General features: G+C 44.5%; 1 protein-coding gene across 1 annotated transcript in view; it reads right to left on the minus strand.

The window, feature by feature from the left end:
* LOC102421810 (transformation/transcription domain-associated protein) overlaps positions 1 to 14,210 on the minus strand; it is a 116,575-nt gene that overhangs the window by 34,122 nt on the left and 68,243 nt on the right. The window contains 12 exon segments of the mRNA XM_023752710.1: positions 241 to 376; positions 818 to 930; positions 1,603 to 1,740; positions 1,902 to 2,189; positions 2,406 to 2,525; positions 3,730 to 3,876; positions 4,555 to 4,734; positions 9,863 to 10,076; positions 10,391 to 10,512; positions 11,513 to 11,712; positions 12,913 to 13,059; positions 13,636 to 13,801. Of these exon segments, the coding sequence (XP_023608478.1) occupies positions 241 to 376; positions 818 to 930; positions 1,603 to 1,740; positions 1,902 to 2,189; positions 2,406 to 2,525; positions 3,730 to 3,876; positions 4,555 to 4,734; positions 9,863 to 10,076; positions 10,391 to 10,512; positions 11,513 to 11,712; positions 12,913 to 13,059; positions 13,636 to 13,801 (1,971 nt within the window).

Consider the following 14,210-nt stretch of genomic DNA (forward strand, 5'->3'; position numbering starts at 1 on the left):
GATACTTATTATTATAACTGAATGATCAACTAACAATTTATAATTTAACTCAAATTCAGAAAAGGTGTTAGAGATAACCCAAATGCATTCTTGCTTCCCAAGTTATCTTGATCTGCCAAAATTCCCAGGTTGTTCTAAGTGAAGAGAAATCTCCACAGAGATTCACGGCTTTGGCAAAAGGAACCCACGCAGCTGTGGGAACATAACCTGGGACTGCAGTCGTCAGGAGGGAGGTCTCACCTGCACCAACGCCTCCTTCATGGCTGTCCAGTTAGACACGCGCCAAGCACACTCCAGGACGAGGTAAGGGTTTATGTGACCTTTGGACTGGCCGTACTCCGTCAAGGCTTCCCACTGGTTCAATTCCTTAGAGCACCTGGGAGACCAGGGATTTGGGAAGTTCAGTTACCAACAAACCAACAGATTCAGAAAGCACGGGGATAGCCGTTCATTTCCATTCCACAGAAGAAAAGCCTTCTTCCCCCAGAGAAGAGTGGGCTTCTGTGGGAGGAAGGCTTGGTCCACTGCATTCCCACCTGCCCTCTGGAAGGAACTGCTCCTGCAACCCCAGAACCACCCACTGCACAGCGGAGAGCTCAGAGCACCAGAGCAGGGGAGAGGCAGGACTCAGTTTCTCCAACAGACATTTTTAATTATTCAAGTCTTTAAAAGTGTTCGTAGATTTTTTTGTTCTTTTCTCGATGGAGCCATGAAGAAAGTAGCAAAGTTCCCTTTTAAAAACACTCATTATGAGAACATTTCAGAGATCTGTCACGGGTTCCCTTAACTGGCAGGAACACATCCCTGTCCGGCTTACCGAATCCAGTGGTCCTCCCAGAGCTGGTATTCTGGGAAAATAGCAGGGGATGCATTGCTCCTCTCATGCTCTTTTTTGGCTTTATCCATTGCCTTCTCATAGGACTCTTGTGCCTAAAGAAGTTGATAATGCTGTCAAACTGCTGTTCAGGCAACTTCCCACAGCTGGCGCTCAATGGGCAAGTTGGGTCATAGACCCAGGAGCACCTGACACTCTCCTCTACAATCACTTGCCCCGGGAATCTCCTATTCACAGAGCAGAGAGGAGGGAAGGAGGAGAACGGAGGGTGCGCCGTTCCCACACAGAATGGAGGAGAGGGAGGCTGCCGGCCCAGGATGAGCCACTCTGTCCTGCAGCAATAAGAGCAGAGGCCACAGCCCATACCTATGCTTCCAGAGTTCCTGTGGCTCAGTGTCCTATGCAAGGCTGACAACCGTACTGTGCCCTTGGCCCACCCATGCCACATTGAAAGGACAGGCACGAAGGTTAAAATTTAAACACAGAAGGCCATCCACCTTCCACTTCCAATAGGGTCAATGAGTGCCCGTAAAAACCACCCACATTAGCTTCTACTGGCAAAGGATTTAGGGCTGAACGTTTAAGTAAGATCCTGTCATATACGTTTATCTAAGCTGAATCTTCAAAGGGCCTCTATGTGTAGGACAGGTGCTTCAAGTAAAACAGTAAACCTCTTATGTGAATGTGAACTGACTTGAGGACACTATAATATGTAATATTACAATATATAACATAACCATGCATTCCATTCACTGGACAGTGGCTACCTGCTCAAAGAATCCATGCTGTTCGTAAGCAATAGCAGTTGCTGTCTCAGAATACTTGCAACGCTTCTGCCACAAACCAGCCCACATATCTTCCTCTTGTAACAAAGAGTAAAGTTCTGCAAGGGAATCCAGTATCTCCTGAAAACACAGATCGTGGTTTTTAAGAACACATGACAAATACTTTTTTTCCAATAAAGCAACTTCACTGTGCTAGAACTTAAAATCACTTGGGAGATGTCTATTGAGACCATGATGTCATTGCCAAGGAAGATGTAATTAACACATGAGGGGGGCCTCACCTGCTGAGGTGGAGTTATGCTCTCCTGCTCATAAAATTCCGTTGTTTGCTTTGGCTTAATCTGCAGACTCAGACCTTTTTCAAAAGCCTGGTGCTCTAGCATTAATGTGGAGCGGAACCAAAGGTTGTGTGTTTTCCCCAAGTACTTCAGAACGCAGGGTCTGATGGGGATCGGAGGGACACACTGGGACATGGCTTCCACGAAGCAGTTCAGTGCGCTGGGCTGACAATCCCGCTGCACCTGGTGACTGCCACTGCACAGGAACGGGCTAATCTCACCAGCTAGCGCCTAAAACCAAAGATCATGTTAATTCAGGTCTCCCTTCAAAAAGTCAACATGTTTTGACTCACGCAGCATCTGTAAATATTTTTAATAATTGACTCTTAGATAACAGTCAATAGTTTTTCTTCATCCTTTGAAACATAATCAAGATTACTTTGTCAGAAATACTTATTGAAAGCTAAGACTATATTTCCCAAAACAGAAATTTAAGAATATACTCACATGCTGCTGTCGGTCAGACAGAATTTTCCACAATCTGGGAAAAAGCTGGACCCAGGTCTTCTCGGCCAGTGTGGTGGAAATGTGGCACAGCTGGACGAAGGCGCTGAGCAGGGCCCCGGTCTACAGACAGAAAAGAGGTCAGTGAGCCCGACATGGCCTGTGCTAAACCTCCGGCCAGCAGCTGCCTCACACACCCACGCTCAGGAGGCTCTGCAGGCCCACTGCTCCACTTCCAAACTCCCCACGGTCTGAGCAGTGTCACGTCACAGTGAAAAGATTCTGAGCACAGCGACCAACCCATCTGGCCTCCGCAGCCAAGCACAGACATGGGTGAGGGCTCATCAGTGACACGCCTTCATTTTCTAACTTTAAGGGCATTTCCAAACATGCTAACACTGAAAGTACACATGAGCGGTGCACAGGTGCCATCAAGCAAAGGCCACTGAAAATATAAAAGGGGAAATACAAAAAGCACACGCATATGAGTTAAGTTATATGCCAATGGTACAATTCCGAAGAACAAATCAAGGGCCCAGAAAGTTCAGAGTCTCTGCAACTGACAGCAGCCAAGAGATGAAAGAGTGACTGGAATGACGAAACCATGAAAGGGCCTGGAGTGGGAATTCAAGGGCCCAAAAGCTATCAAATCCACAGATGCGTTGATTTTGTCTACAGCTTTGTTGTTTTTGAAAATCTGAATTAGCTGCCAACATTTCCTCTAAAATAGCCAGGCTTCTAGCCTGCATGAAGCCCATGGGGCACACCTATCTCCTGATATGACCAGAAACATCTCTGTTTCTTTGTAACACTCCTCAAAAGTAACTCAGTATATGGAGCCATAGGTGATTCTCAGAGTCCTTACCTGAAAAATGATCATGTCTATAATTAACCTGAAAGTGTGTGGAAGCCAAAGATGTGGATACATCTCAAAATAGAATCTGTATCTGGAGATCCCTGCTCCCAAAAGTGAACTTGATTCACCACATATTCTCATTTTCTTCTTTTTTATTGCACTTGAAATATAATCCAGCAATGTCTCATCATATATATTTAGTAAACAACTTTACCATTTCTTTCAAGGGACAGTAATGGGGAATTAACCTCTTTTTATTTTTTCCCATAGGACAATATAAGTCCTTTCTCGAATCTTTCCATAAAACATCCACTTTAGAGTCTCACAGAACAATAATGGTTCCCATTGAGAAAGGAAAGAAAATGAAACTTGTAAAGGAAAATATTACATGGCTGTGGAATAATACTGATTTAGGATTCAAAATATGAAGCGGGGGGACCCACAACTATTCTTCCAAACCTACACACAGACCTTCACTTCTCGGAGAGTATCAAGAAATTTGTCATGTCTGTTGGTTAACATATGCAGCTGGTTTCCAATGTCCTTTTCAGAAAGTTCTTTGGTTTTGGGTGTGCTGGTCTGATCTCCAGGAGCCAGTTCAATATCTATCTCAACATCCTAAGAAACAAAAACAAACACAAATAAGCAAAACCAAAGAGTCAAATAATTAAAATCCAACAAATATAACTCTTATAAACTTCATTACATTTTTGGCAAGTAAAATTTTAGTTAATTTCCGGAAGTTTACAATTATTAAAATAATCTTGAATTCTAAAATAAACAACATACAGATTAACTTGATCAGACCTATTTCCTTCTCTTTCTCTTTTTCTTTTAGATGACACCATTTTGCATTCATATTTGGATTATGGAAGGCAAAATAAAGTTCCAACAGTAAGAATAATAAAGATTAGGAGCACTGGCTGGGTAGCTCAGTTGGTTAGAGCATCGTCCCAATACATCAAGGTTGTAGGTTCAATCCCAGGGCAGGGCACATGTAAGAATCAACCAATGAATGCCTCAATAAGTGAAACAAATCAATGCTTCTCTCTCTTTCTCTCCCCCTCCCACCTCCCACACCCTCTTAAAAAAAAAATCAATGGAAAAAATATCCTCAGGTGAGGATTAGCAAAAAAATAATTTTTTAAACTTGAATCTAGGTATCACATTTAGAGCTTTTAAAGTAAACAGATTTCAATTCATTGCTCCTGCCCTAAAGAAGTATAACCCTGATGTAAAGTTGGAGAAATGGGCGTTCTGCTGTGAAAAGGAAGCACCACGCAATCCAGACATTACCTCCTCTTTGGACTCGCTGTTCTCTCGCTCCCGAGGCTCCTGCTTGACATGTGTGACCATGGCAAAGGCTGCTCGATCATGGCTGTCGGCCAGGTTGATGACATTGGTGATGGACGGGAGCATAGCTCCTTGGCAGCTGGTACCAATGGGAGTGCTCTTCTCACACACGGCCAAGAGAAGCTAGAGGGTTTGAGGACAGAAGTAAATCTCGCATTGGGGGCGTGTGGGACCCCAGTCACTCTCTAATCATCTTGACAAGCATGCCCATTCTGACGGCTCCAGACCCACGACTCTGCTCTGCACATCTCCCCAGCCTAGACATAAAGTCTAATCTCGCTGTACGTTCCTCACTCAGGAACTTCGGACTCTTGTCTAAGAGCAAGCTCAGCTCAGCATCTTTCTCCCGTCCCAGACAAGCGTCCTCGCCTAGACTGGTACGATAGGTTCCTTTGCTTCAGCCACCTAATTTTTTCTTTTCTCTCATCATTCATGCCACAGCACCAAGTCCTGCCAATGTCACCTCCTGCCTGGATATAACTCTCTAACTCATCTTGACATACTCTTCTCAAACGCATCTTCTTCCACACAGCTGACCCCCCAATGGCTTCCACAGTCCTCAGGGAACAGTGCAAGCTCCTTATAGCGAGGATCACAAGAACTTTCATAATGTAACACTCCCCACCTGCATGTAACACTTCCGTGCCTACTCCCCACAACCCTTATAGGCTTCAGCACCCTGCCTTGGCTCATGCCACCATCCAGCCCCCCCCCCCCCCCCCCGAGCCAAGCATTCTCTTGGCAAATATTTACTGAGCACCCACTAGGTGCTGTGTGAGGACCTGGAGATTCGTTTGTCAACTTCACAGACATGGCATCCCCTACTCTCGTGAAGCTGAAGTGTCAGAGGGAGGGACAAGACCAACATCAACACATAAAGAAACGCATACTTTTGACAGCAGCCAAGGAACAGTAGACTGATGGAGAAAAGGGTGCCCACTTCAGCTTGGTGTCAAAAATGTGGCACATTTGAGAACACAGAAGGCTGAGTGAGGGAGAGAAGAACAGCATAGGACTGGAGAGAGTGGCAGGGGTCTGGTCACTCAGGGGCTAGCAAGACCATATCCTACAGGCTGGATTTTGTGCCAAATACAATGGCAAGGAACAACACAATCAACTTTGTTCTTTAAGAATGATTTTGTGTGGAGAAACCAAGATGGCGGCATAGGTAAACACCGGAGTTTGCTGCCTCGAACAACCATTTCAAAAATACAACTAAAAGACGGAACGGACATCACCCAGAACCACAGGAAGGCTGGCTGAGGAGGGACTCTTCAACTAGAAGGAAAAACAACAGCATTACGAGGCTTAGAGGAGGCGCAGTGTGGAAAATTTAAAGGTACGGTGTTGCGGCGATGCGCGCGCAAAGCGGGCTGGTGGCTGAGGGCGCGGTTGTCGTTTTCACTCAGGAGTGAGTCTCAGACTCTGGGCTACAGATCCGGGCGAGTCTCTAGGGACCCAGACTCAAACGGGAGAAGCGGGACTGTCTGGCTACGGCCCCTCCGAGGTTTGCAGCGATTGCTGGGACAGAGAGGCAGAGCCCTTGGGGACGGACTGAGAGCGGCCATAGCTGCTCCCTCCCCCCGCCCTGTTGAGCCCGCCCTGCCCAGGCACTGCGCACAGACATTTGCCGATCGCCTCAGGCAAGGGCAGGACTAGCGCCTCCCCAGAATCCTACAGCCAGTCGGTCTGCTGGTCAAATCCCTCTAGTGTTAACTACAACAATTAAGGCTTGGCTAGAACAAGACTGCGCACAGAGACCACAAGGGGGTGCACCAAGAAAGCATAAAAGATGCGGAGACAAAAAAACATGACAGAAATGGAGGATATGGAGCTAAGAATCGCAATTTTGAGGGCTTGCCATAAATTTGTGCAGAGCCTCACGAAAACTAATGAGACCCTCGATGCTACGATAAAGAAATTAGAAAGTAAGCATACACGGACTGAAATAAAGAATATTATACCCAATAGCAGACCAGACGAGTATAAGAATCAAACCAAAGATTCGACAAAAAACACCCAATTGGAAAAGCAAAATGAAAAAAGAATCCGAAAGTGTGAAGATAGTGTAAGGAGCCTCTGGGACAGCTACAAGCGTACCAACATCAGAATAATAGGAGTGCCAGAAGATGAGAGACAGCAAGATATTGAAAACCTATTTGAAGAAATAATGGCAGAGAACTTCCCCCACCTGGTGAAAGAAATGGACTTACAGGTCCAAGAAGCGCAGAGAACCCCAAACAAAAGGAATCCAAAGAGGACCACACCAAGATATATCATAATTAAAATGCCAAGAGCAAAAGACAAAGAGAGAATCTTAAAAGCAGCAAGAGAAAGAGACTCAATTACCTACAAGGGAATACCCATACGACTGTCAGCTGATTTCTCAACAGAAACTTTGCAGGCCAGAAGGGAATGGCAAGAAATATTCAAAGTGCTGAATACCAAGAACCTACAACCAAGACTACTTTATCCAGCAAAGCTATCATTCAGAATTGAAGGTCAGATAAAGAGCTTCACAGATAAGGAAAAGCTAAAGGAGTTCATCACCACCAAACCAGTATTATACGAAATACTGAAAGGTATCCTTTAAGAAGAGGAAGAAGAAAAAGGTAAAGATACAAATTGTGAACAACAAACATGCATCTATCAACAAGTGAATCTAAGAATCAAGTGAATAAATAATCTGATGTACAGAATGAACTGGTGATTATAATGAATCAGGGACATAGAAAGGGAATGGACTGACTATTCTTGGGGGGGAAAGGGAAATGGGAGATTCGGGAAGAGACTGGACAAAAATCGTGCACCTATGGATGAGGACAGTGGGTGGGGAGTGAGGGCGGAGGGTGGGGTGGGAACTGGAAGGAGGGGAGTTATGTGGGGGGGGAAGAGGAACAAATGTAATCTGAACAATAAAAATTTAATTAAAAAAATAAATAAATAAAATAACAAAAGAAAAAAAAAAAAAAAGAATGATTTTGTAACAATAAAACTGTGGTGGGTAGGAGGGAAGGTTGGTGAACTCTAAGAACACAGTTCCCATCATCCTTATAAGCAATGCTGGTGGCTGCAAGGAGGAAGGAGATGGAAGAGAAGCGATTGATCCTAAATTGGCAACACCTGGTGATAGACTAGATACACAGGATGGAGAGAAGGAAGGGAGGATCCCTGGCTTGTGCCCTACAGCCTGCCTTGTCCTCTATCAATTCCTGTGTACTTCTCTCAGGAAATGTCTTCCATCTCTGTATCTGTAGTACCTGACCAGGGCCTGGTACCTAATAACAGCCATCAATAGGTCTCTTGAAGAAATGAATATGTCAGGGAACTTTGTCCATTCTGTTGCCATGAGCAAAACTCCAAATATATGCTATATTCAGCATTAAGAAAACACAAATTCAGCACAAACTGAAATATGTCAGTTAACATGCTCTCACTGAAACCCAGTGCCACAGTTTCCTTCTTTTCCCTCAAAGAGAATTCCACAACCTTCTGTCCCATTAAAAAAAAGTAATTTGGGCCCTAACTAGTTTGGCTCAGTGGATAGAGCCTCGGCCTGCGGACTGAAAGGTTATATATATAAAGGGCATATACCTTGGTTGCAGGCACATCCCCAGTGGGGGGTGTGCAGGAGGCAGCTGATCAATGTTTCTCTCTCATTGATGTTTCTAACTCTCTATCCCTCTCCCTTCCTCTCTGTAAAAAATCAATAAAATACATTTAAAAAAAAGTAATTCGGTAACTTTCTAGTTTCATTCATGCTGGGTAAGAATCTAGAATTGACTGCATCATAGCAAGTGCTACAGGAAACCTAGGTTTCCTGGTTCAGTTAATTGGTTATTAATAAGCCAAAGAATAAAGAACAGCCCATTAAAATCACAAGGGGCCTGGCTGGGTAGCTCAGTTGGTTAGAGCACTGTTCTAATACACTATGGTTGGGGGTTCAATCCCTGGGCAGGGCACATACAAAAATCACTAATGAATGCCTGGCCCGCTGGTGTGGCTCAATCTATGAACAATGAGAAGTTCATGGGTTTGATTCCCGGTCACGGCATGTGCCTGGACTGCAGGCTCGATCCACAGTTGGGGGCTTGCAGGAAGCGGCAGATCAGTGATTCTCCCCATCATTAGTGTTTCTCTCCCTCTCCCTTCCTCTCTGAAATCAATAACAATATATTGGGGGGGGGGGGGATTAACCAATGAATGCATAAATAAGTAAACAACAGGTAGCTGTCTTCCCCCCAACCCCCCCTCCACTTTTCTCTCTCTCTAAAAGCAATAAATAATTTCTAAAAAAAAAAACAGGAAGTCTCACTATAATCCTGTTAGAAATAGCCAAGCCCAGGCCAGTGTGACTCAATTAGCTGGACATCATCCCATGCACAGAAAGACTGCTGGTTCAATTCCCAGCCAGGGCACATGCCCAGGTTTTAGGCTCAATCCCAAGTAGAGGGCATGCAAGAGGCAGCCGATCAATGTTTCACTCTCTTATCGATGTTCTTCTCTCCCTCTCCGTTCTTCTCTCTCTAAAAGTCAATAAAAAATCTTTTTTTTTAAAAATATATTTTATTGATTTTTTACAGAGAGGAAGGGAGAGAGAGAGAGAGTTAGAAACATCGATGAGAGAGAAACATCGATCAGCTGCCTCCTGCACATCTCCTACTGGGGATGTGCCCGCAACCCAGGTACATGCCCTTGACTGGAATCCAACCTGGGACCTTTCAGTCCGCAGGCCGACGCTCTATCCACTGAGCCAAACCGGTTTCGGCAAAAAATCTTTTTTTTTTTTTAAAGAAATATCCAAAAATATCTGCCTTTCCATCCAGTAAAAGGTCTGACTATCAGACTATTTTACACAGGCCTTTATCCCCAGCACCCTGACTCCCCCACACAGGGATCAGAGCCCATGGCCTGGCCTGGAGGCCCCACCTTCCTGTTTTAAGAATTAGGAGAGCTGACAGTTATAGCACATTCAATCTTCTCGGGCATATAGACAGAATTTACAACTTTTCTATTTGAGGGGAAATGAATCTGTAGCTACAAACTAAGGAATATTATTCAACTTTCTAATTAAAGCACTTAAAATCACCCCAAAAAAGCTTTGGATAAAAGCTTGGCTTTCAGTCTTTTTTTTCTTCCTATTAGAGATTAAAAGTGGTTGAATAGGGGAGATTTGTATTCATCTTGGTGTATGTGAACACTTCCTGGCTTCAGTGCCTCAGCCACAGAGAGTGAGCTGAGCTTTTCCTACCTCGATGCACTGCTTAATCCAAAAGTGGTTCCCCATGGCTTCCCAATTCTGGGAGCAGGTCACATAAAGCAGACGCTCGTAAACCCGACGTTTCATAGAGTTGTCAAAAACCTCGAAAAACTTCGCCCTGATGAGTGGCTGGGCACAACGCAGCCCAGAGAGAAAGGCAGGCTCGAGTTTTGCAGTCAGCTCACTGCCAGACAGTGCCTCGTCCCTGTGATCGAAAGAATAATACTAAGATGAAAGGGCTATACCCAAAGGTGAACGCCTCAAGCCATAAGCAAACAAGTGGGTACCAACTTCCCAAAATGCCTTTATGTAAAACAAGAGTATGCTACAAATCATCATAGACTGATGCAGCATTTGTGCAAAATGTTCAGTAATGATGCCAAAATATGTTACATGATTTAGAATTTAAATGAATATATCTTGGGTGTAACAAAAAAATTAAAATGTCATGTAATGTTGCTTAGTCAGAGAACACACTATAGATTGATACACAAAATATTTGATAATTGTTGTAATTACCTGTAGACATAGTTAACAAGGTCTAAGAACTGTGCGTTTAACTCAAGGTCTTCTGGAAAACGCTTTTCTATGTAGGTCATCATTTTCACAAGCAAAATGGACTTCTCCCGGAGAGTAGGTGTCTGTATGAATTTTTTAAAACAAAAGGTCAATTACTTCTATCTAAGAGAAAACATGTCCAGAAGTACTTCAGCCACCTGCTCTACCACTTTTTAAGCTCCTACAATTTTGTCAAGTAATTTAAGACAGTCATTTCTAAACAAACAAAAAATTATGCTTGAAATCAAGATGAGTGCCAATATAATTTTCCTAGGAACTACAGGTCACTTTGGAGAGAGAGCAATTAAATTGTAAAACTAATCAGAAGTTTGCAAGCATCCTATATAATAAAAGCCTAATATGCTAAGTGTCTGGTCATCTGTTCAACCAATCAAAGTGCAATATGCTAATGATGTGCTAAGGTCGCTCAACCACTCACTATGACGTGCACTGACCACCAGGGGGCAGACAGTCGACCGGTGGACCAGTCATTATGACGTGCACTGACCACCAAGGGGCAGATGCTCCAACAGGTAGGTTAGCTTGCTGCTGGAAGCCAGATGAGCCGGACACGCCATGGAACCCTCCCTTGGTCCCTCCCTGGCTGGCCAACCTCCCTCGTCCCTTCCCAGCCCCAATTGTGCACTGGTGAGGTTCCTTAGCCTGGCCTGCGCCCTCTCGCAATCTAGGACCACTCGGGGGATGTCAGAGAGCAGGTTTTGGCCCGATCCCACAGGCCAGACCAAGGCACCAGGCCTCTAGTCTTATTATATTAACTAATAATCCCTCATTTTTTTCTTCGCTTACCTTCATCATCATACAAAGACTAACAAGTAAGGTTCATTTAACATTTTAACAAGTAAAACCACATTAAGATAAGTGGTTTTGTCTCAAGTTTCTATTTAAAATCTGTTCAGCACAGTGAGAAAAACCATCTTTAAAAAAAGATACTGTGAATGCAAATACAGGAAAAAAAAGTTTTGCCTGATTGAAAACTTCCAGAAGAGCTGAGAAAGTGAGGCCTGAATTTTCTTTTACATATAAAGGTCACCTAGCCAACTTGCAGCCCTCTTCCCAGCTCACCTGATTGGCTGCCATTGGGGAATTATTTTTAACCCACTCTTCCACAATTTTAACCACAGCCCGGAGGATTTTGGCATCAAGTGATTTTTCAATGAGGGAGGTCAGGATGGCTTGAATAAAGTTCTTCCTCATCTCCAAGCTCATCACAGCCAGGCGTGTTTTCACCAGCTCCAGACTCAGCATCACCAGCTCACTAGTTCCTGCTCATGTGGAGAAAGAACACAGCTCAACAATTTCTACATGCATCAACAGGCAACCACTCTGCACTACATGGCACATTAATTCTGCCCATTTTTCCCAAAAATATTTTCTCCAGTCTCATCACTTTCTTGCTATTACACCACCTTGCAAGGGTGGCCCTGTAATAAGCTCCTCATGAGGAAGAAATGGAGCGGTTGGAACCAGTGCAGGTAACCCTGGGGTATAGCCAAGTCCCAAAGTCACATCCATAGCACTTGTGTTCCAAGCTGCATTGAGCAGCTGTGCCAACCAGCCCCCCGCCAAACATATCACCCAGATTTCTGGAGCCCACTCCTCAAATCTAGAACCTACAATCTAATTTGTCATCAGATGTAACAACTCTAAGCAATCTCTGCTTTATAGCAAAATGGTTAGATAACTCTCATTCAGTGGTGCATGTTCCACATAAATGACCAATCATTTAAAAATTTCTTCAGCCCTAGCCGGTTTGGCTCAGTGGATAGAACATCGGCCTGTGGACTGAAGAGTCTCAGGTTCGATTCCAGTCAAGGGCACATGTCCGGGTTGTGGACTCGATCCCTAGTCCTGGTTAGGGCTTGTGTGGGAGGCAACCAATTGAGGTTTCTCTCTCACATAGATATTTCTCCATCTCTCTCCCGACCTTCCACTCTCTCTAAAAGTCAACAGAAAAATATCCTGGGGTGCGGTTTAAAAACAAAAAAAAAGATAAAAATTTCTTTACTCTCACAATCACAAATTTTAAAAGCAATTCATTTTAAAAAGAAGTCTTATTTTGGTTTTAAATGAACCACTTAGAAACTCTTTGTTAAGAGCAACTAATAATAAATTGCCCATGAACAGCAGGCATTAGTGTTCACTTTAAAATTCAGTCACAGTCCGGTCGGTGTGGCTCAGTGGTTGAGTACTGACCCATGAACCAAGAGTTCACCAACTTGACTCCGGGTTAGGGCACATGCCCAGGTTGCAGGCTCGATCCCCAGTGGGGGAGCATGCAGGAAGCAGTCGATCGATGTTTCTTTCTCATCCATGTTTCTATCTCTCTATCACTCTCCCCACCTCCCTTCTCTCTAAAAATCAATGAATACATTGAAAAAAAAAAAAAAGAAACATAAAATTCATTGACAGAGGCAGCTCTGTTTAGTCTGAGGAAAAACTGGGGACCAAGTCAAGTGTGTCACCTGAGGTTGCCTCTGTGCTGCCGGAGGCTGCCTGCGGATTGAGGTGCTCTCGGACCATCTTCTGCAGGGAGCGCATGAAGACCGAGATCAGCCTGTCTATGTAGCTCGGGTTGTTGCTGCAGGCAGACTTGAGGATCATAAGGGTCCCTAAAAGGTAGAAATTCAATGTTTTTTTTAGGAAAGTTTTTAAAAGTAATTGTCAAAAAACAGAGTGAGTATTTATAAATTTGACTTCTGGGTGTCTGGAAGCCAACGTTACCCAGCTGCCCTGATCCAAGAAACCAACTTTCTTTTCACCTGGGGCAGCCAGAGCCTCACCAAGAAGTTGGGAAGGTGTTCTTGGCTTGTGAGTGGCTGACAGGTGACCACATCGTGAAAGGCAGTGATTCTACATACGGGTACACCGTTTTAGCAGCATCTCTACGCTTGGTGTAAAATGGGGCCAGGAGTATCCACGCAACCTGGGGCGATTCCCTTCGCATCTCATGATGAAGCGGAAGAAACAAGGAAGTGCTGGTGTTGGTTGGGGGGGGGGGGGGGCCGGTTCACCTCAAAGACCAATGGGGACCATGGCCTGGTATGCACCAGGCCACACACTGACACCCTCAAGGACCCCGGACGGCCTGAGCCTTTCCCTTCTAAGGAAAGCTTGTCCAGGGAGCATGAACAGAACAATGCCAAACTGAACCAGTGCAGGGAAAACCAAGCCTGGCGCTTACTCACCAAAGAGCTGGGAAGGATTCGCGTTGGTGGCCTTCTCATAGTTGGTGAGTCCTTCATAGATGACCTTCCCTACGGCCGCATAGAGGCATTCCAGCTCTTCGTACTTGGAGGCCACACTGGACGTGCCTGAAACAGAAGCCAGAACTGGGCTCTGTGGTTTGGGTTCTTAGGCCTGCCCAGGCCCTGGGACGTTAACGTCCCTCACTCTAAGGCTGAGCTTTAGTTATTTTGGCACCTGCGGCAACTTCTCTCCCACTGGTGCTCACCTCTGGGCAAGGTTCCTACTTTACAAAGCTGACAACCTTTTATCTCACCTCAACTCACTCTAAATATACTTAACAATATTTATTTTGTCAACTGTTCGCCGTTTGACAAAATATTTTCATCTAATTTCCCTTTAATAACTTACAGAATCAGCAATGCTCAGCTGATGAAGGACTGCATATCCAAAGCAGACAAAAAATAGGATGCAGTGACTACTGCTGTTAAGTTCTCATGTCAATTTTTTTTTAAAAGGTTGAAAATATAAAGAAAAGTGACATAATAAGATGCTCCATATAGTAACTGGAGGATGA

Source organism: Myotis lucifugus, unplaced genomic scaffold, assembly GCF_000147115.1.
Source record: "Myotis lucifugus unplaced genomic scaffold, Myoluc2.0 scaffold_1, whole genome shotgun sequence".
NCBI classification, from domain to species: Eukaryota; Metazoa; Chordata; class Mammalia; order Chiroptera; family Vespertilionidae; genus Myotis; species Myotis lucifugus.